The sequence below is a fragment of the Pempheris klunzingeri genome, chromosome 16 (genome assembly GCF_042242105.1).
Source record: "Pempheris klunzingeri isolate RE-2024b chromosome 16, fPemKlu1.hap1, whole genome shotgun sequence".
NCBI lineage: Eukaryota > Metazoa > Chordata > Actinopteri > Acropomatiformes > Pempheridae > Pempheris > Pempheris klunzingeri.
The window spans coordinates 3,557,002-3,578,994 of NC_092027.1; the positions used below are offsets into that span (position 1 = coordinate 3,557,002).

At 38.3% G+C, this 21,993-nt stretch overlaps 2 protein-coding genes and 2 long non-coding RNA genes across 4 annotated transcripts; all 4 read right to left on the reverse strand.

The window, feature by feature from the left end:
- Window positions 1–2,549: 2,549 nt before the first annotated feature.
- LOC139215926 (uncharacterized) lies at window positions 2,550–3,514 on the reverse strand. Its single transcript, XR_011585531.1, has 2 exons — window positions 3,274–3,514; window positions 2,550–3,168 (listed from the first exon to the last, which is right to left on the reverse strand). It is a non-coding gene; the product is annotated as an uncharacterized lncRNA (long non-coding RNA).
- A 160-nt stretch (window positions 3,515–3,674) lies between these two features.
- Window positions 3,675–9,679, reverse strand: LOC139215717 (major histocompatibility complex class I-related gene protein-like). The gene is made up of 6 exons (XM_070846762.1): window positions 9,568–9,679; window positions 8,632–8,898; window positions 6,497–6,775; window positions 4,257–4,553; window positions 4,035–4,133; window positions 3,675–3,739 (listed from the first exon to the last, which is right to left on the reverse strand). The coding sequence occupies exons 1-6, from the start codon at window positions 9,647–9,649 to the stop codon at window positions 3,675–3,677; spliced, it is 1,089 nt and encodes a 362-aa protein (XP_070702863.1). The 5' UTR covers window positions 9,650–9,679.
- Window positions 9,680–13,673: 3,994 nt separating this feature from the next.
- On the reverse strand, window positions 13,674–14,638 carry LOC139216068 (uncharacterized). Its single transcript, XR_011585539.1, has 2 exons — window positions 14,398–14,638; window positions 13,674–14,292 (listed from the first exon to the last, which is right to left on the reverse strand). It is a non-coding gene; the product is annotated as an uncharacterized lncRNA (long non-coding RNA).
- Window positions 14,639–14,798: 160 nt separating this feature from the next.
- On the reverse strand, window positions 14,799–20,762 carry LOC139215719 (major histocompatibility complex class I-related gene protein-like). Its single transcript, XM_070846765.1, has 6 exons — window positions 20,651–20,762; window positions 19,714–19,980; window positions 17,621–17,899; window positions 15,381–15,677; window positions 15,159–15,257; window positions 14,799–14,863 (listed from the first exon to the last, which is right to left on the reverse strand). Exons 1-6 carry the CDS (start codon window positions 20,730–20,732, stop codon window positions 14,799–14,801), a joined length of 1,089 nt encoding a protein of 362 aa, XP_070702866.1. The 5' UTR covers window positions 20,733–20,762.
- Between the last annotated feature and the right edge of the window lie 1,231 nt (window positions 20,763–21,993).

Sequence of the window (21,993 nt, forward strand, 5' to 3'; positions counted from 1 at the left end):
GCCCTGGGACTGAACACAGTCCTGATCAAAATACCACCAACAAACAATAAATCAAAGTGTTCAAACCTGCAGTGGATGTGCAGCAGTGCAGTTTCTCCCTGATAGTATCTGTTGTTTTAAACACACCTGAGTGCAATCACACCATCTGGTTATTGAATGAGATGGAGGGGAACATCTCTGTGTCCATACTGAAGTCCATAACCAAAACAGTATCTTATTTATGTGTCAGTATGTTTCCGTGCAGGCCTGCACATGGGTCTCGGCACAAATTAGACCTCATATTAGGACAGAGTGACAAACAATAAACACTAAATATAGTTTACATGAAGCGATATTTGGCCTTTTAATGTGACATGAAAACGTGAATGAAAGAAATCAAGCCAGAGGAGAAAGAGAGTGAGAGAGCTTCTTAAACACAAACATCAGGTCAGACCAGCTCTGTCCTGCAGGCTAAAAGCTCCTGAACTGATCTGAAGCTGTGGACGCTGAAAACTGCCCCAACCACAGAAATCTAACACCACTGTTGATGTTTGAACACCTGATGCTGTTTTTCACTTTGCCGTTTCTGAAGCATTTTAGAAAAGGTTTGAGTTTAACAGAAATACTCTTCCTGCTCTCTGCTGATCAGTAAGTTTCAATTCAAGAATAAATAGATATTTAATAATTTCATGATTATTGATGCATTAAAGTGTACACGTCACTTTAACGGCGAAGCTGGTAACCATGGCTGATTTAAGTCTATATGGTTGGGTAGCTATAATAACACAGAATGTATTTTTTGATTATATTTTGTATTGATTAATTGAAGCAGGCCTTATGATGAAAGCTAAATAAATGCAGTGCAGTGAAAAGTAGAATATTTCCCTCTGAACTGCAGTGGAGTAGAAGTATGAAATAACATTAAATGGAAAAACTCATAGTAAAAGTACGAGCTCCTCAAAATGACTCTTAAGTATTTGAATGTACTTATTTAAGTTCCACTGCTGAAAGTCTAAATATATAATGTATATGTTTGCTATGACAGAGGAGTGGGTGAAGTTTATACACAAGTGAAAACTTAACATATTAAAACATGATTGAAGAGAAATCTGTCAGTCAAGAACTTAATATAATAAATATATAAATGCTGTGATCAATATTTGTTCTCTATTTAAGTGTATTAGTACAGATTGTTGTATAACTGATCTCCAAATGAATGATCAAGTACATTTAGGCTTTTCAGATTCATCAAAGGAAATCACAAAGTCTCCCTCCCTCTCCACCACTCACACAGATTATTGATGCCAAGAGCAGATCACACAACAACCAGAGTAAATAGTCTTCAAAATAAAGAAAAAACAGCAGGGGAGAGAATATTCAATATATAATAGTCACTCAGTACAGAATATACTCACAGTAACAAATTTCCTTTTCATTTCGAACACAAAATGTCACCAAATGTAAAAGTTTCTAAATATGATGTGTACAGATTCATTTATTATTCTGATGAGCTAGTTCTAATTATATTCTTAATCCTTTTATAAACCAGACTACTGGGAAACACAAGTACTGACAGATAGAAAGGACTCAGAAATCATCAGCGTGACTTCATGTCAAGTAAAAAGATGAACTTCTGCTTCAGTTGTGCCACAAGTTTGCTCAACTGGTTTCATCCTTTGTGAACTTTTTCATTTGATATCTGAACATCTGCACTTGGAGCCACTTCACTTGGTGTTTGTGTGAAAAACCAGGATTTATTCACGTTCCTGTGTGATCTCAGATGAGCAGGCACGTTTAATTTACCACACTGACACGTGTTTTATTATCTAAATACATATATTTTAAATTTAACAACACAAAAGAATACAAGGCACACACTTACTTTTCCCTTAAAATACCATTGTGATTCTGGAGTTACAGAATATATCAAGGATTATAAATCAAAAACACAAAACAGAGAGAGAAAAAAGGTGAAATAGAGAATAAAATAGCACACAGTGTGTCTATGTGTACACATGTATTAGCATATATTCACTCATTCATGTTTGTTTATTCGAACATGCAAAGAAACATCAGTACAACTAAAATCCTATTTTTGTCTTAATCATCACATCCAGCGAGACAGCCCTAGATAGCCCAGAGATAGTATATGTATTTCATTTCATATAGAGTTGATTAAGTTGTCATCTTTTAACCAGTCCCTTGTAATTTGTTTAATTATTGCTACCCTTATTACTGGGAACAAGTTTGAGTCTTCGCTCTCCTGCAGTAGAACCAGTGGGTTTTTGTTCAGAGAGATCCCAAAAATATCTAACAGTTTTCTAATAGAAGATTCCTAGAAGACACTTTTAGCATTACATGACCAAAATACCTGACTGTGGTTTATCTGCTCACCACATCCTCTCCAGAGTTTAATCTTCTTTGTACTTTGGTTTATTTATTCATTTGTGTTTTTATCTGTCTGAATGAAAATCAACTATACTAGTATATGTTTGCATTACACTATAGTAAACTTCATTATGTCATATTGAACTATCATTAATATGGTTGTTATTAGAACTGTCAATATCTTTATTATTATTACTATTGCCATATTATAGTATATTATTATCATTATTACTATAGCAGTAGTTATGGTTGACAGTAATATCCCACTGTACTGTTTTTATTTTTGTCACACTGCACTACATCGATGCTTTCACATTTGCACTATTCTCAAACCTGCTGCTACTTATATATGACATCTTTGCCATAAATTGACACTTTCTTTTTAACGTGTTACTTTTATCTATTGTGCTTTTGATTTTGTATTTTTAATGTTGGATACCTGTTCATTGACTGTTGCAACACCTGAATTTCCCCCATAGGGATCAATAAAGGATTATCTTCATCTTAAAGTGAGTGAAAGAGTGAATGAGTGTTTGAGTCTATATCTATGTTTGCTGATGATTTTCTATCCTCATACATCTCTATAAATTTATAAATACAGTCTTTGCACACATTATTTTTGTCAACAGTGAGGTCATCCGTCCTTGTATTTGAATCATTCACCATTTACACGGTCCATTTAGCTCCCCAGAACAGCGTTGGGCTGTGATCCATTACTTTGTTCTTTGGTCACCAATGGCGTGTTGCTGTTTACACCGTCTGTAGAAGAATCCTCAGCACTACTTGAAGAAACCGGTGAGTCTGAAGAGAACAAAATACAAAATCATTTTAACAGGTAAAGGACAAAAATGGATATGATAAGATTTATGTAGAGACAGTCAGAGGGACAGATAGAGAGATATGTACCTGATCTGCTCGGCGAAGTTCCTGCAGGAGAAGTGCCAGATGAAGTCTTTATATCTACAAAAACCAATTAAATAAATCAACACTAGTTCTACTAGACCCAGTGGTGTGGTGGTGCCTGGAGAAGTGAATATACTTCTAATTCTATTTAAAAACAACCAATCCAGCAAAGTTTGGTCCTGATTGGACCATGAAGAGCCTAATTAGTAACCACTTCCTGTTTCATGGCGAAACAGAAATTTGAGGCCTCGCCACGCCATCTGGTGAAAACTCTAGCGTAAGTGAATCGGATAAACTCCCTCAGAACACTGAACACTGCCCAACACTGCCCAACAAAATATGGTTTCCAGAATGTGTTTTTTGTTGCATATCATTCCCCACAATATCCAGAAATCCTTCTTAATCTACAGACTGCATGTCCGCTCAGTGAAAATAGAATAAAAAGAAGTTTTACTTGGAGGGCGTTTGGCTGAAATAAAAGGAAAAGACAAATGTTTTATGTTGTTACAAGTAGAAATGCCACACTTTGTCACTTTCTTCTCAGTGATGATGTCCTCTTCTATGCACTCAGACTGATATATAAATCTTTTCTATCTTTTGGTTCGATCTTACAATAGTTCTTTTCCTGTCATCTCTCCCTGACATCATCATGCTATAGTCATGTTATAATGACTGTGGCTCTGAGACCTTATTATTGTTTGGACTGAAGTCTAAATTCAGAGCACTGGAAAAATGGAGACACAGTTTCAGTTTTGGTTTCTCACCGTTCTTCTTTTTATAGATGAAGAATCCAGCCAAAGCAATGATGACAGCCAGAACAGCCACTGCAGCAATGATGATGATGGTGAAGTCAAGGGGCTTCTCTGTTGAGCAGAAAACAACAAACAAATCACAGCCTGTACAGATGAAGCAGGTTAGGAGAGAAAAACATCCATTTCCCAACCAGACCCACCTCCCACCTCCATCACTTCTGATTCCTGTCTTACCTTCGTTGGACTCGATCACTGCTTTGTCCAGTTTGGTGACGATGTCCTCGACACCAGAGAGCTGAAACACACATTCGTAGCTCCCCCAGTCTTCAGATGCTCCTGGTGCTTTCAGGTCAACGCTCGTCTGGAAGGATCCATCGTTGTTGGGGAGGATCTCTCCGAGGGTCACGCCCCCATGATGCTCCTCTCCACCTTTCCTCCAGAACATCATGGCTGCGTTAGGGTAGAAACCTGTAGCGTGGCAGGTGACTGGAGAGGAGGGAGACTTCTGGAGGAGAGACACTTTGGGACGGTCTGGGAGTAAAGAGAAAGACAGTTTATACGCTATTAGTATGTACTATATATTAATATTTAGCAGATGCTATTTGCAGCCAGGTGTAAATAGGCAATGTGGCAAATAAAGTGTGTCCATGAACAGATATGACTTTTTAATCAATCAATACAGAATTCCTCCTCAGTATTGAGCATAGATGTTTATATAGTAGATATTTGTGCTGCTTTTAGATGGTCTGACAAAGAAAAGACAAAACCAAATAACACTTCACTGGTGAGAAGTTGGTTTACAAAGAAAATATGATCATCTTTATTCAAATCAATTAGTATATATTAATGATAGATGGTGAAAAAATGATATTTATCAGTCAGCTCCTGTCACTCTAATTGTTACTGTGTGAAGTTAAACTGTGAGGAGTTATTGATAAATCTGTATTGTTCATCTTTCTTGCATAAACATGATCTAACTCATTTATTTTCTGTTGTACAAAACTGTTAGATTTCTGTATCATGTGTAACTGTTGCACTACGACGATGCAAAACTGTTGATACGCCTCATGTATATATTTGGACACAGTGTCTGACTTTAAATGTAAAATAATTTAAATATACATACATGTTTATACTAAAAATGTTATTTAAAACAAAATTGTCTTGCCTGCCAGAAATTTACTTTATCTTTCATCTTTATTGTCATAAATTAAACAAAACTAGAAAATGTGCAGTTCCTGAAGACACTGCAGTGTGAATGCTGCCTGCTGAATAGCTGACGCCACACTGCATTGCTGCTTTTTGTAACTGTAATTTATGGTTTAAGGTTCCATGATTTGGGTGCTGGGAATTCCTACTGCCTCTGAATGCACCACGTGCCTGTCAATCAGCTGTCAGGTTGCCATGGTGATGGTGCCTGCTGAGTCACTCTGGGCTCACACAGCTCTTTTCATTGACATTTCAGCTGTGACACACCTCTGAAAATCCAGGTTTTAGCTAAAAACAGTGACCGTCACAGCTTTAATGTGTGGACCAGTGGAGAGAAGAGGGTCTGCTGAACACGTACATGTAGTTTAATGTCTCTAACTTCTAAATTGAGAGAGCTGGAGCAGGTTAGAAAAGTGTTTGTTTCTGCCTCCCTCCTGAAGTTTGTGCTCTCAGTTAACATGGCAGTCAATGAGGCAGTTGGTTGGCTCTCCTGACGCTTCGAGGCTCTTGGAGGCAGCTGTGTATGTTTTTTGTTTCCATGGCCACATCACTGCGACGGGCACGATTTTTCCTACGTTTTGGTGCATAAATGGTGAGTCTGAGTGACACACTGTGGTCGTGAGAGTGAGATAAAGACAACATTTTCACATGATTTTCCTGCTCCTCTGCACTCTAGCGATGATGTCACCCACTCTAGGCAGCGCAATACACACCCATTATAAAATCTGAAAAGGAGCGAAAACGGCATAAAACTAAAACTGTGATATTGTCAAAACTGCAAAATATATGTAAAAAAGCTAAATTATACTGTAACAGCTGAAGGTCTTGTGGTCTGTTTAAAAGTTGAATGGAGTCTCTGGCTGAAAGTATGACGAAGCTATAACCTTTCAAAGTGGAGGAAGTTGAAGAGGATTTGAACGTTCGGCCCTGAGCAGCTGTTGACATCTTGGCGGCCATTTTGTACGTAGAAAGAAAGGAGTTTCCTTAAAAACTAATTATGTAGGTTAATCTAATCATTAATATTATATAGCAGAAATATCACTGTTACTATCTACATAACATTATTTATTTTAAGCGTGGGAGAGAAAGTGACAGAAACTGAGGTAAAGTAGGAGGCAGAGAGATGAAGAGGAGAGAGAACATGACAGAAAGATAAATGTGACACAAAGTGGGTGTATTTTGTTCATATAACTGTTGAGAAGACACAAAGAAGACATATTAACATTACTGTGTCCATGAATCCACATCAGGTCATGAGACTCTACCTGTTCTCAGCAGAGAGCTCCTCCCATAATCTACGTACTTCTTCAGCCACTCAGGACAAATCTGGGTCAGGTAGTTTTTATACTGTACTATCCCGGGTTTGTTATTGTCCCACTTGTGTTTGGTGATGACAGCCTCTGGTGTTGGAGCGATCCATGTCTCTGTCTTCAGGTCAAATACTATGAAGTCTTCTCCATCATAACCATCCTGACTGAAACCGTTGGTTTTTCCCGTCTGATCATCCCACTGACAGCCGTACATCCTCTGGGCAATGTGGACACCTGAGAGAGAGAGAGAGAGAGAGAGAGAGAGAGAGAGAGAGAGAGAGAGAGAGAGAGAGAGAGGGAGAGAGAGAGAGAGAGGGGGGGAGAGAGAGAGGGGGGGGGGGACAAAGAGAGACATCATTAAACAGAGTGAGATCACTGAAAAAAGGTGAAAAAAGCCTTCATGAGCACCAAGAGCTTCAGGTGAAACCTTCAAACAGCTTCTTCTGTCCGACCAACACTGAACAGTATTTAATTTAAAGTGATAATAAACAGAGAAAAGCAGCAAAGTAGTGATGGGAATTTCGGCTCTTTTGGCTCCCAAGTGGCTCCTCAGATATTTTTGTTGCTTCAATACATTTATTGCCAAATTATGTGTAAAATGAATTACTAATGTAAAAAACACATTATATAGAATATGTATTATTTATATTGCTTTATTGATTCTAAATTATTTAGTTTTACTGGCTCATAGAGCTCAGGGCTGTAGGTCTTGGTGGCTGTGTTGTTGTCCTGGATGATACTGTAGATAATGTAGGAGCAGTAGACACACTGGCACCTTCATTAACAGCAGCTTCCCTTGCTTGTCTTTCCTCCTCTAACTGAATTGATGGTGAACAGTACACACACTTGTCTGTGCAGGTTGTTTGTGGAGCCTGCCCGATATGAAACTTGAATTTTGCAAAGTCTGCACTCTGCCCTCCAACTATCAAGTGTATTAAAATGTGTCCAAATTTTACACCATTTTCTGTCGCTCATTTTTCTCACCTGTCCTGCTGCAGTCTGACTATGCAGCAATACTCTCTCACACTCTCATCTCTCCCCCTCACTCCAGTTCGTGTGCTCACTGCGCTGTGCCCCCCTCCCTCCCGCTCAGTTTGGACACACAGACACCACCACACATCTTGACCAATCACGTGCAGCTTTAACAGAGAAAAGACGAGAAAAACAAACATCCCGATCGCATCGGCTCCCAATCAGGAGCCGGCTCCCATCGTTCACTTCAAAGAGCCGGCTTTTTCTCTTATTGAGAAACTGGTGCTAGAAAACATTCTGCATTAAATAAGTTAAATAAGTAATAAATAAATAAAATAATAAATAAAAGACTTAAATGATTGGATGATTAAAAATGTTGTCAATTAATTTTCTGTTGATCAGCTAATTGATTACTTGACTAATTGTTTCAGAATAGATGTTTATTGTGGCACAGACACACTGAGGCATGGGGGTCTGATCACAGGTAAAAGTGGGGGTGCATGATTAGTGATTAGTGTAACGGGAGGTAAAGTGGGACGACTTTCATTTAATTAACACCTGAAAAGGACATTTTCTAAAACACAGTCATAACCATTAAAGCTGCTCTCTCAGTGTAAAGCTCAGTTTATATTGCACCATAAAATATTAGTGTTTCATTGTGTTCTGTTCTGGTTTCAGCAGTGAAAGAACGATTAAATGTTGTCTCAGAGTGCACGTGATGCATATATCTGATAGTCTGCTGACTTTAGGACATTAGGAAAAGACATGTATGAAAATAAAATAAATGTAAAGACTACATAGAGAGCAAATAAATATAAAAATCTAAATATAAGGTAATGAGGTACGGCAGCAACGAAATGTAGAAACACAATAAACATATGTGAGTAAATACATCCAATAAATATTAAAATATAAAGCCAAGAAAAGGCTCCATCAGACAGTTTAATCTCTGTGAATAAAACACTGCTGACAGACTGGGGTGTGTGTGTGTGTGTGTGTGTGTGTGTGTGTGTGTGTGTGTGTGTGTGTGTGTGTGTGTGTGGTTACACCTGTTCACTAAAATACAGGATGAAAATATAAATAATGTTTCATCAGTAGAAAGTGAAAAATAAACAAACCTCCAGTTTGGTTGAAGCGCTGCTTTGCAGTGTCAATGTTGACTTTGAGGGCCTGCTGGGAACCCTGATGGTACCCAGTCTCCCTCTCCCAGTACTGAGGATCATCCTCTGTGACTCTGCTCATCCAGTCCTGTTTGGCTTCTGCTCTCTTGGTCTCACTGTCGTAGTGAAACATCTGAACATCATCAACCAACCCAACAATCACAAACTCTGGGAAGTTTGTGACTCCAGAAGAGGCAGTGAAGAAATACTTCAGAGAGTGAGTCACTGTAAGAAGGACATAATTAAGTGTACACAATCCAAATTAACTATATTAACGTGATCTGAGACTGAAAATGTGTTAATCAATGAAGAAAAACTAAAAATGTAGATTTACATAATTTCTAAACTTACAGTTTTAAGGTCTATATTAAACAGTAATGAACAGTTTAAAGATTAAAGACTGAAAAGTGAACTATTCAAAGTTTTGGACAAGAAACTCTTGTTTTTATGATCGTTACTGTTCTTTATTTATTAATCTGAGTGTGTGTTGGAGAGTTTGGCGCGTCGTAGTTCTGCTGCCATTTTAACATTTAGATCGACCAGACAGTATCGATTAATGATCCTGACAATATCGATTAAGATAATGTCTCAAATAATAGCTAAAAACAAAGATAAACACAGTTTCCAACAGCTCTTTTTAGACACACACCTTCCCTCTGACAGAAAGTATTATTAGGGATTATAATGAGATGAACAGACTGAATGTCCTCACGTGACCTTTAAGATTATGAGTTTATAGCTTTTTAACATTTCTATAATCTGCAAAGAAGTCCTGAAATCAAACATTAAAAAAAACGATCAAAACATCGAGTAATTCACAGAAACACTACATAAAGACACGGAGCTTTTTTTTTTCTTTACGATCAACCGATTTAAAATAACATCTTAACTCACGAGCCGTCGCGTCCTGCAGGAACATCAGAGCCAGAAAAACCAGAGTCTTCATCTTGATCATCTGAATCATTGAGGGATTCATGGTTCTTGTGTTTCTCCGTCCAGAGTCGGCAACCCGCGGCTCCGGAGCCGCATGTGGCTCTTTAATCCCTCTGCTGCGGCTCCCTGTGGCTTTGAAAACTAAATCATGACTATTTTAACTCTCTAAAGAAGTTTAAATCTAAGTCTAAGACCTAACGGGCCCACCGGCTCTGGATTACCGTAATTCCGCCACAGTTTGTGCTTTCGGAAAAATTCCAACGGTTTCTGAAAGCTGAGACGTTGCGCTTTACAGCCAACATGGTGTCATTACGGTAATTTCACTCGCGTGTCTCCCGGAAACCCGCGAATCAAATTTTCCCCCCCAGGGAAATCAGTGGAAATGTATTTATTATGCAAATTGTTCCTTTCTGTATATATTTCTGCCAGATTGTATATGTATTTTGATACAAAAAAGGTGATTTCATTTGTGTTCATGTGCTCTGAAGGCAATTTATTTCATTAGTAAAGGCATGAATCTATACATATTATTAAGATTTAGGATGTAAGGGTTGTATTGATGTATAATAAATTAAAATACTCCCAAAAATGGGACAACAGTGTGTAAAAATGTCAAAAAGATGACATGCAGACGCTGTTCGCTGAGGTTCAGGAACTAAAATCACATTAACCAAGTAAGAGAAATATTTTAATAATCTACTATTTTGCATATATTCCTATTTTTTCATTGTTCAGTGAAATAGTCCATTTGTTATTCAGGTTGACAGCTGACTGGACGCTCCAGTAAAAGGATGAAGGCACAAAAGACGACGGCATTTTTGGTTTGCTGCCAATGGATCATTTAAGTTCGTTAAATACAAGATGGACTAAAATAGACATTGCGTATTTTATTTAAAAGTAACCTTGAACCCAGCGTCTTTTTCAAAATGTTTTTGTTGCATTCAGAAATGTCACTTCATTTTCTCTGTAGCAGTCCATTGGTTACATGAAAGCAACACACTATGGTTTGTTTATACATAACATAAAGGTAAAAAACAATATATGCAGTGTTATCTTCATTTTGAATGTCAGAAGGGTTTTGCGGCTCCCGGTGTTTTCTTTTCTGTGGGAAACGGAACCAAATGGCTCTTAGAGCAGTTAAGGTTGCAGACCCGTCTGGACTGAGCTCCTGTTTGCTGCTCCACAAGATGGGAAGGGGCTCTGACGTCACATGGCCCGTCCAGCCAATGAGAATTCAGGGCGACTTGTTGCTGGGTAGAACTGACCCGCTGAGGTTGTCAACGAAAGTGAAAGTTAAACTAGCGTGTTTTTGGCCCGTGTGAGGGGAAGGGGAGCTTCGTGGGGAGCTTTATTCTGGTGTCTCCACTTTGTCCACACATGAAAGCTGCTGCTCACATTTTCTATAACGGCTGATGTCACATAATGTTTTCTGGGAGGTCAGAGGTCACTGTCAGCTGCAGGTCAGACACTGTGGAGGTGGTGTGGATGCTGCAGGGTCTTCTTGTGTTGTGTATGGCTGCCCTGGGACTGAACACAGTCCTGATCAAAATACCACCAACAAACAATAAATCAAAGTGTTCAAACCTGCAGTGGATGTGCAGCAGTGCAGTTTCTCCCTGATAGTATCTGTTGTTTTAAACACACCTGAGTGCAATCACACCATCTGGTTATTGAATGAGATGGAGGGGAACATCTCTGTGTCCATACTGAAGTCCATAACCAAAACAGTATCTTATTTATGTGTCAGTATGTTTCCGTGCAGGCCTGCACATGGGTCTCGGCACAAATTAGACCTCATATTAGGACAGAGTGACAAACAATAAACACTAAATATAGTTTACATGAAGCGATATTTGGCCTTTTAATGTGACATGAAAACGTGAATGAAAGAAATCAAGCCAGAGGAGAAAGAGAGTGAGAGAGCTTCTTAAACACAAACATCAGGTCAGACCAGCTCTGTCCTGCAGGCTAAAAGCTCCTGAACTGATCTGAAGCTGTGGACGCTGAAAACTGCCCCAACCACAGAAATCTAACACCACTGTTGATGTTTGAACACCTGATGCTGTTTTTCACTTTGCCGTTTCTGAAGCATTTTAGAAAAGGTTTGAGTTTAACAGAAATACTCTTCCTGCTCTCTGCTGATCAGTAAGTTTCAATTCAAGAATAAATAGATATTTAATAATTTCATGATTATTGATGCATTAAAGTGTACACGTCACTTTAACGGCGAAGCTGGTAACCATGGCTGATTTAAGTCTATATGGTTGGGTAGCTATAATAACACAGAATGTATTTTTTGATTATATTTTGTATTGATTAATTGAAGCAGGCCTTATGATGAAAGCTAAATAAATGCAGTGCAGTGAAAAGTAGAATATTTCCCTCTGAACTGCAGTGGAGTAGAAGTATGAAATAACATTAAATGGAAAAACTCATAGTAAAAGTACGAGCTCCTCAAAATGACTCTTAAGTATTTGAATGTACTTATTTAAGTTCCACTGCTGAAAGTCTAAATATATAATGTATATGTTTGCTATGACAGAGGAGTGGGTGAAGTTTATACACAAGTGAAAACTTAACATATTAAAACATGATTGAAGAGAAATCTGTCAGTCAAGAACTTAATATAATAAATATATAAATGCTGTGATCAATATTTGTTCTCTATTTAAGTGTATTAGTACAGATTGTTGTATAACTGATCTCCAAATGAATGATCAAGTACATTTAGGCTTTTCAGATTCATCAAAGGAAATCACAAAGTCTCCCTCCCTCTCCACCACTCACACAGATTATTGATGCCAAGAGCAGATCACACAACAACCAGAGTAAATAGTCTTCAAAATAAAGAAAAAACAGCAGGGGAGAGAATATTCAATATATAATAGTCACTCAGTACAGAATATACTCACAGTAACAAATTTCCTTTTCATTTCGAACACAAAATGTCACCAAATGTAAAAGTTTCTAAATATGATGTGTACAGATTCATTTATTATTCTGATGAGCTAGTTCTAATTATATTCTTAATCCTTTTATAAACCAGACTACTGGGAAACACAAGTACTGACAGATAGAAAGGACTCAGAAATCATCAGCGTGACTTCATGTCAAGTAAAAAGATGAACTTCTGCTTCAGTTGTGCCACAAGTTTGCTCAACTGGTTTCATCCTTTGTGAACTTTTTCATTTGATATCTGAACATCTGCACTTGGAGCCACTTCACTTGGTGTTTGTGTGAAAAACCAGGATTTATTCACGTTCCTGTGTGATCTCAGATGAGCAGGCACGTTTAATTTACCACACTGACACGTGTTTTATTATCTAAATACATATATTTTAAATTTAACAACACAAAAGAATACAAGGCACACACTTACTTTTCCCTTAAAATACCATTGTGATTCTGGAGTTACAGAATATATCAAGGATTATAAATCAAAAACACAAAACAGAGAGAGAAAAAAGGTGAAATAGAGAATAAAATAGCACACAGTGTGTCTATGTGTACACATGTATTAGCATATATTCACTCATTCATGTTTGTTTATTCGAACATGCAAAGAAACATCAGTACAACTAAAATCCTATTTTTGTCTTAATCATCACATCCAGCGAGACAGCCCTAGATAGCCCAGAGATAGTATATGTATTTCATTTCATATAGAGTTGATTAAGTTGTCATCTTTTAACCAGTCCCTTGTAATTTGTTTAATTATTGCTACCCTTATTACTGGGAACAAGTTTGAGTCTTCGCTCTCCTGCAGTAGAACCAGTGGGTTTTTGTTCAGAGAGATCCCAAAAATATCTAACAGTTTTCTAATAGAAGATTCCTAGAAGACACTTTTAGCATTACATGACCAAAATACCTGACTGTGGTTTATCTGCTCACCACATCCTCTCCAGAGTTTAATCTTCTTTGTACTTTGGTTTATTTATTCATTTGTGTTTTTATCTGTCTGAATGAAAATCAACTATACTAGTATATGTTTGCATTACACTATAGTAAACTTCATTATGTCATATTGAACTATCATTAATATGGTTGTTATTAGAACTGTCAATATCTTTATTATTATTACTATTGCCATATTATAGTATATTATTATCATTATTACTATAGCAGTAGTTATGGTTGACAGTAATATCCCACTGTACTGTTTTTATTTTTGTCACACTGCACTACATCGATGCTTTCACATTTGCACTATTCTCAAACCTGCTGCTACTTATATATGACATCTTTGCCATAAATTGACACTTTCTTTTTAACGTGTTACTTTTATCTATTGTGCTTTTGATTTTGTATTTTTAATGTTGGATACCTGTTCATTGACTGTTGCAACACCTGAATTTCCCCCATAGGGATCAATAAAGGATTATCTTCATCTTAAAGTGAGTGAAAGAGTGAATGAGTGTTTGAGTCTATATCTATGTTTGCTGATGATTTTCTATCCTCATACATCTCTATAAATTTATAAATACAGTCTTTGCACACATTATTTTTGTCAACAGTGAGGTCATCCGTCCTTGTATTTGAATCATTCACCATTTACACGGTCCATTTAGCTCCCCAGAACAGCGTTGGGCTGTGATCCATTACTTTGTTCTTTGGTCACCAATGGCGTGTTGCTGTTTACACCGTCTGTAGAAGAATCCTCAGCACTACTTGAAGAAACCGGTGAGTCTGAAGAGAACAAAATACAAAATCATTTTAACAGGTAAAGGACAAAAATGGATATGATAAGATTTATGTAGAGACAGTCAGAGGGACAGATAGAGAGATATGTACCTGATCTGCTCGGCGAAGTTCCTGCAGGAGAAGTGCCAGATGAAGTCTTTATATCTACAAAAACCAATTAAATAAATCAACACTAGTTCTACTAGACCCAGTGGTGTGGTGGTGCCTGGAGAAGTGAATATACTTCTAATTCTATTTAAAAACAACCAATCCAGCAAAGTTTGGTCCTGATTGGACCATGAAGAGCCTAATTAGTAACCACTTCCTGTTTCATGGCGAAACAGAAATTTGAGGCCTCGCCACGCCATCTGGTGAAAACTCTAGCGTAAGTGAATCGGATAAACTCCCTCAGAACACTGAACACTGCCCAACACTGCCCAACAAAATATGGTTTCCAGAATGTGTTTTTTGTTGCATATCATTCCCCACAATATCCAGAAATCCTTCTTAATCTACAGACTGCATGTCCGCTCAGTGAAAATAGAATAAAAAGAAGTTTTACTTGGAGGGCGTTTGGCTGAAATAAAAGGAAAAGACAAATGTTTTATGTTGTTACAAGTAGAAATGCCACACTTTGTCACTTTCTTCTCAGTGATGATGTCCTCTTCTATGCACTCAGACTGATATATAAATCTTTTCTATCTTTTGGTTCGATCTTACAATAGTTCTTTTCCTGTCATCTCTCCCTGACATCATCATGCTATAGTCATGTTATAATGACTGTGGCTCTGAGACCTTATTATTGTTTGGACTGAAGTCTAAATTCAGAGCACTGGAAAAATGGAGACACAGTTTCAGTTTTGGTTTCTCACCGTTCTTCTTTTTATAGATGAAGAATCCAGCCAAAGCAATGATGACAGCCAGAACAGCCACTGCAGCAATGATGATGATGGTGAAGTCAAGGGGCTTCTCTGTTGAGCAGAAAACAACAAACAAATCACAGCCTGTACAGATGAAGCAGGTTAGGAGAGAAAAACATCCATTTCCCAACCAGACCCACCTCCCACCTCCATCACTTCTGATTCCTGTCTTACCTTCGTTGGACTCGATCACTGCTTTGTCCAGTTTGGTGACGATGTCCTCGACACCAGAGAGCTGAAACACACATTCGTAGCTCCCCCAGTCTTCAGATGCTCCTGGTGCTTTCAGGTCAACGCTCGTCTGGAAGGATCCATCGTTGTTGGGGAGGATCTCTCCGAGGGTCACGCCCCCATGATGCTCCTCTCCACCTTTCCTCCAGAACATCATGGCTGCGTTAGGGTAGAAACCTGTAGCGTGGCAGGTGACTGGAGAGGAGGGAGACTTCTGGAGGAGAGACACTTTGGGACGGTCTGGGAGTAAAGAGAAAGACAGTTTATACGCTATTAGTATGTACTATATATTAATATTTAGCAGATGCTATTTGCAGCCAGGTGTAAATAGGCAATGTGGCAAATAAAGTGTGTCCATGAACAGATATGACTTTTTAATCAATCAATACAGAATTCCTCCTCAGTATTGAGCATAGATGTTTATATAGTAGATATTTGTGCTGCTTTTAGATGGTCTGACAAAGAAAAGACAAAACCAAATAACACTTCACTGGTGAGAAGTTGGTTTACAAAGAAAATATGATCATCTTTATTCAAATCAATTAGTATATATTAATGATAGATGGTGAAAAAATGATATTTATCAGTCAGCTCCTGTCACTCTAATTGTTACTGTGTGAAGTTAAACTGTGAGGAGTTATTGATAAATCTGTATTGTTCATCTTTCTTGCATAAACATGATCTAACTCATTTATTTTCTGTTGTACAAAACTGTTAGATTTCTGTATCATGTGTAACTGTTGCACTACGACGATGCAAAACTGTTGATACGCCTCATGTATATATTTGGACACAGTGTCTGACTTTAAATGTAAAATAATTTAAATATACATACATGTTTATACTAAAAATGTTATTTAAAACAAAATTGTCTTGCCTGCCAGAAATTTACTTTATCTTTCATCTTTATTGTCATAAATTAAACAAAACTAGAAAATGTGCAGTTCCTGAAGACACTGCAGTGTGAATGCTGCCTGCTGAATAGCTGACGCCACACTGCATTGCTGCTTTTTGTAACTGTAATTTATGGTTTAAGGTTCCATGATTTGGGTGCTGGGAATTCCTACTGCCTCTGAATGCACCACGTGCCTGTCAATCAGCTGTCAGGTTGCCATGGTGATGGTGCCTGCTGAGTCACTCTGGGCTCACACAGCTCTTTTCATTGACATTTCAGCTGTGACACACCTCTGAAAATCCAGGTTTTAGCTAAAAACAGTGACCGTCACAGCTTTAATGTGTGGACCAGTGGAGAGAAGAGGGTCTGCTGAACACGTACATGTAGTTTAATGTCTCTAACTTCTAAATTGAGAGAGCTGGAGCAGGTTAGAAAAGTGTTTGTTTCTGCCTCCCTCCTGAAGTTTGTGCTCTCAGTTAACATGGCAGTCAATGAGGCAGTTGGTTGGCTCTCCTGACGCTTCGAGGCTCTTGGAGGCAGCTGTGTATGTTTTTTGTTTCCATGGCCACATCACTGCGACGGGCACGATTTTTCCTACGTTTTGGTGCATAAATGGTGAGTCTGAGTGACACACTGTGGTCGTGAGAGTGAGATAAAGACAACATTTTCACATGATTTTCCTGCTCCTCTGCACTCTAGCGATGATGTCACCCACTCTAGGCAGCGCAATACACACCCATTATAAAATCTGAAAAGGAGCGAAAACGGCATAAAACTAAAACTGTGATATTGTCAAAACTGCAAAATATATGTAAAAAAGCTAAATTATACTGTAACAGCTGAAGGTCTTGTGGTCTGTTTAAAAGTTGAATGGAGTCTCTGGCTGAAAGTATGACGAAGCTATAACCTTTCAAAGTGGAGGAAGTTGAAGAGGATTTGAACGTTCGGCCCTGAGCAGCTGTTGACATCTTGGCGGCCATTTTGTACGTAGAAAGAAAGGAGTTTCCTTAAAAACTAATTATGTAGGTTAATCTAATCATTAATATTATATAGCAGAAATATCACTGTTACTATCTACATAACATTATTTATTTTAAGCGTGGGAGAGAAAGTGACAGAAACTGAGGTAAAGTAGGAGGCAGAGAGATGAAGAGGAGAGAGAACATGACAGAAAGATAAATGTGACACAAAGTGGGTGTATTTTGTTCATATAACTGTTGAGAAGACACAAAGAAGACATATTAACATTACTGTGTCCATGAATCCACATCAGGTCATGAGACTCTACCTGTTCTCAGCAGAGAGCTCCTCCCATAATCTACGTACTTCTTCAGCCACTCAGGACAAATCTGGGTCAGGTAGTTTTTATACTGTACTATCCCGGGTTTGTTATTGTCCCACTTGTGTTTGGTGATGACAGCCTCTGGTGTTGGAGCGATCCATGTCTCTGTCTTCAGGTCAAATACTATGAAGTCTTCTCCATCATAACCATCCTGACTGAAACCGTTGGTTTTTCCCGTCTGATCATCCCACTGACAGCCGTACATCCTCTGGGCAATGTGGACACCTGAGAGAGAGAGAGAGAGAGAGAGAGAGAGAGAGAGAGAGAGAGAGAGAGAGAGAGAGAGGGAGAGAGAGAGAGAGAGGGGGGGGAGAGAGAGAGGGGGGGGGGGGGACAAAGAGAGACATCATTAAACAGAGTGAGATCACTGAAAAAAGGTGAAAAAAGCCTTCATGAGCACCAAGAGCTTCAGGTGAAACCTTCAAACAGCTTCTTCTGTCCGACCAACACTGAACAGTATTTAATTTAAAGTGATAATAAACAGAGAAAAGCAGCAAAGTAGTGATGGGAATTTCGGCTCTTTTGGCTCCCAAGTGGCTCCTCAGATATTTTTGTTGCTTCAATACATTTATTGCCAAATTATGTGTAAAATGAATTACTAATGTAAAAAACACATTATATAGAATATGTATTATTTATATTGCTTTATTGATTCTAAATTATTTAGTTTTACTGGCTCATAGAGCTCAGGGCTGTAGGTCTTGGTGGCTGTGTTGTTGTCCTGGATGATACTGTAGATAATGTAGGAGCAGTAGACACACTGGCACCTTCATTAACAGCAGCTTCCCTTGCTTGTCTTTCCTCCTCTAACTGAATTGATGGTGAACAGTACACACACTTGTCTGTGCAGGTTGTTTGTGGAGCCTGCCCGATATGAAACTTGAATTTTGCAAAGTCTGCACTCTGCCCTCCAACTATCAAGTGTATTAAAATGTGTCCAAATTTTACACCATTTTCTGTCGCTCATTTTTCTCACCTGTCCTGCTGCAGTCTGACTATGCAGCAATACTCTCTCACACTCTCATCTCTCCCCCTCACTCCAGTTCGTGTGCTCACTGCGCTGTGCCCCCCTCCCTCCCGCTCAGTTTGGACACACAGACACCACCACACATCTTGACCAATCACGTGCAGCTTTAACAGAGAAAAGACGAGAAAAACAAACATCCCGATCGCATCGGCTCCCAATCAGGAGCCGGCTCCCATCGTTCACTTCAAAGAGCCGGCTTTTTCTCTTATTGAGAAACTGGTGCTAGAAAACATTCTGCATTAAATAAGTTAAATAAGTAATAAATAAATAAAATAATAAATAAAAGACTTAAATGATTGGATGATTAAAAATGTTGTCAATTAATTTTCTGTTGATCAGCTAATTGATTACTTGACTAATTGTTTCAGAATAGATGTTTATTGTGGCACAGACACACTGAGGCATGGGGGTCTGATCACAGGTAAAAGTGGGGGTGCATGATTAGTGATTAGTGTAACGGGAGGTAAAGTGGGACGACTTTCATTTAATTAACACCTGAAAAGGACATTTTCTAAAACACAGTCATAACCATTAAAGCTGCTCTCTCAGTGTAAAGCTCAGTTTATATTGCACCATAAAATATTAGTGTTTCATTGTGTTCTGTTCTGGTTTCAGCAGTGAAAGAACGATTAAATGTTGTCTCAGAGTGCACGTGATGCATATATCTGATAGTCTGCTGACTTTAGGACATTAGGAAAAGACATGTATGAAAATAAAATAAATGTAAAGACTACATAGAGAGCAAATAAATATAAAAATCTAAATATAAGGTAATGAGGTACGGCAGCAACGAAATGTAGAAACACAATAAACATATGTGAGTAAATACATCCAATAAATATTAAAATATAAAGCCAAGAAAAGGCTCCATCAGACAGTTTAATCTCTGTGAATAAAACACTGCTGACAGACTGGGGTGTGTGTGTGTGTGTGTGTGTGTGTGTGTGTGTGTGTGTGTGTGGTTACACCTGTAAATAATGTTTCATCAGTAGAAAGTGAAATATAAACAAACCTCCAGTTTGGTTGAAGCGCTGCTTTGCAGTGTCAATGTTGACTTTGAGGGCCTGCTGGGAACCCTGATGGTACCCAGTCTCCCTCTCCCAGTACTGAGGATCATCCTCTGTGACTCTGCTCATCCAGTCCTGTTTGGCTTCTGCTCTCTTGGTCTCACTGTCGTAGTGAAACATCTGAACATCATCAACCAACCCAACAATCACAAACTCTGGGAAGTTTGAGACTCCAGAAGAGGCAGTGAAGAAATACTTCAGAGAGTGAGTCACTGTAAGAAGGACATAATTAAGTGTACACAATCCAAATTAACTATATTAACGTGATCTGAGACTGAAAATGTGTTAATCAATGAAGAAAAACTAAAAATGTAGATTTACATAATTTCTAAACTTACAGTTTTAAGGTCTATATTAAACAGTAATGAACAGTTTAAAGATTAAAGACTGAAAAGTGAACTATTCAAAGTTTTGGACAAGAAACTCTTGTTTTTATGATCGTTACTGTTCTTTCTTTATTAATCTGAGTGTGTGTTGGAGAGTTTGGCGCGTCGTAGTTCTGCTGCCATTTTAACATTTAGATCGACTAGACAGTATCGATTAATGATCCTGACAATATCGATTAAGATAATGTCTCAAATAATAGCTAAAAACAAAGATAAACACAGTTTCCAACAGCTCTTTTTAGAAACACACCTTCCCTCTGACAGAAAGTATTATTAGGGATTATAATGAGATGAACTGACTGAATGTCCTCACGTGACCTTTAAGATTATGACTTTATAGCTTTTTAACATTTCTGTAATCTGCAAAGAAGTCCTGAAATCAAACATTAAAAAAAACGATCAAAACATCGAGTAATTCACAGAAACACTACATAAAGACACGGAGCTTTTTTTTTTTCTTTACGATCAACCGATTTAAAATAACATCTTAACTCACGAGCCGTCGCGTCCTGCAGGAACATCAGAGCCAGAAAAACCAGAGTCTTCATCTTGATCATCTGAATCATTGAGGGATTCATGGTTCTTGTGTTTCTCCGTCCAGAGTCGGCAACCCGCGGCTCCGGAGCCGCATGTGGCTCTTTAATCCCTCTGCTGCGGCTCCCTGTGGCTTTGAAAACTAAATCATGACTATTTTAACTCTCTAAAGAAGTTTAAATCTAAGTCTAAGACCTAACGGGCCCACCGGCTCTGGATTACCGTAATTCCGCCACAGTTTGTGCTTTCGGAAAAATTCCAACGGTTTCTGAAAGCTGAGACGTTGCGCTTTACAGCCAACATGGTGTCATTACGGTATTTTCACTCGCGTGTCTCCCGGAAACCCGCGAATCAAATTTTCCCCCCAGGGAAATCAGTGGAAATGTATTTATTATGCAAATTGTTCCTTTCTGAATATATTTCTGCCAGATTGTATATGTATTTTGATACAAAAAAGGTGATTTCATTTGTGTTCATGTGCTCTTAAGGCAATTTATTTCATTAGTAAAGGCATGAATCTATACATATTATTAAGATTTAGGATGTAAGGGTTGTATTGATGTATAATAAATTAAAATACTCCCAAAAATGGGACAACAGTGTGTAAAAATGTCAAAAAGATGACATGCAGACGCTGTTCGCTGAGGTTCAGGAACTAAAATCACATTAACCAAGTAAGAGAAATATTTTAATAATCTACTATTTTGCATATATTCCTATTTTTTTCATTGTTCAGTGAAATAGTCCATTTGTTATTCAGGTTGACAGCTGACTGGACGCTCCAGTAAAAGGATGAAGGCACAAAAGACGACGGCATTTTTGGTTTGCTGCCAATGGATCATTTAAGTTCGTTAAATACAAGATGGACTAAAATAGACATTGCGTATTTTATTTAAAAGTAACCTTCAACCCAGCGTCTTTTTCAAAATGTTTTTGTTGCATTCAGAAATGTCACTTCATTTTCTCTGTAGCAGTCCATTGGTTACATGAAAGCAACACACTATGGTTTGTTTATACATAACATAAAGGTAAAAAACAATATATGCAGTGTTATCTTCATTTTGAATGTCAGAAGGGTTTTGCGGCTCCCGGTGTTTTCTTTTCTGTGGGAAACGGAACCAAATGGCTCTTAGAGCAGTTAAGGTTGCAGACCCGTCTGGACTGAGCTCCTGTTTGCTGCTCCACAAGATGGGAAGGGGCTCTGACGTCACATGGCCCGTCCAGCCAATGAGAATTCAGGACGACTTGTTGCTGGGTAGAACTGACCCGCTGAGGTTGTCAACGAAAGTGAAAGTTAAACTAGCG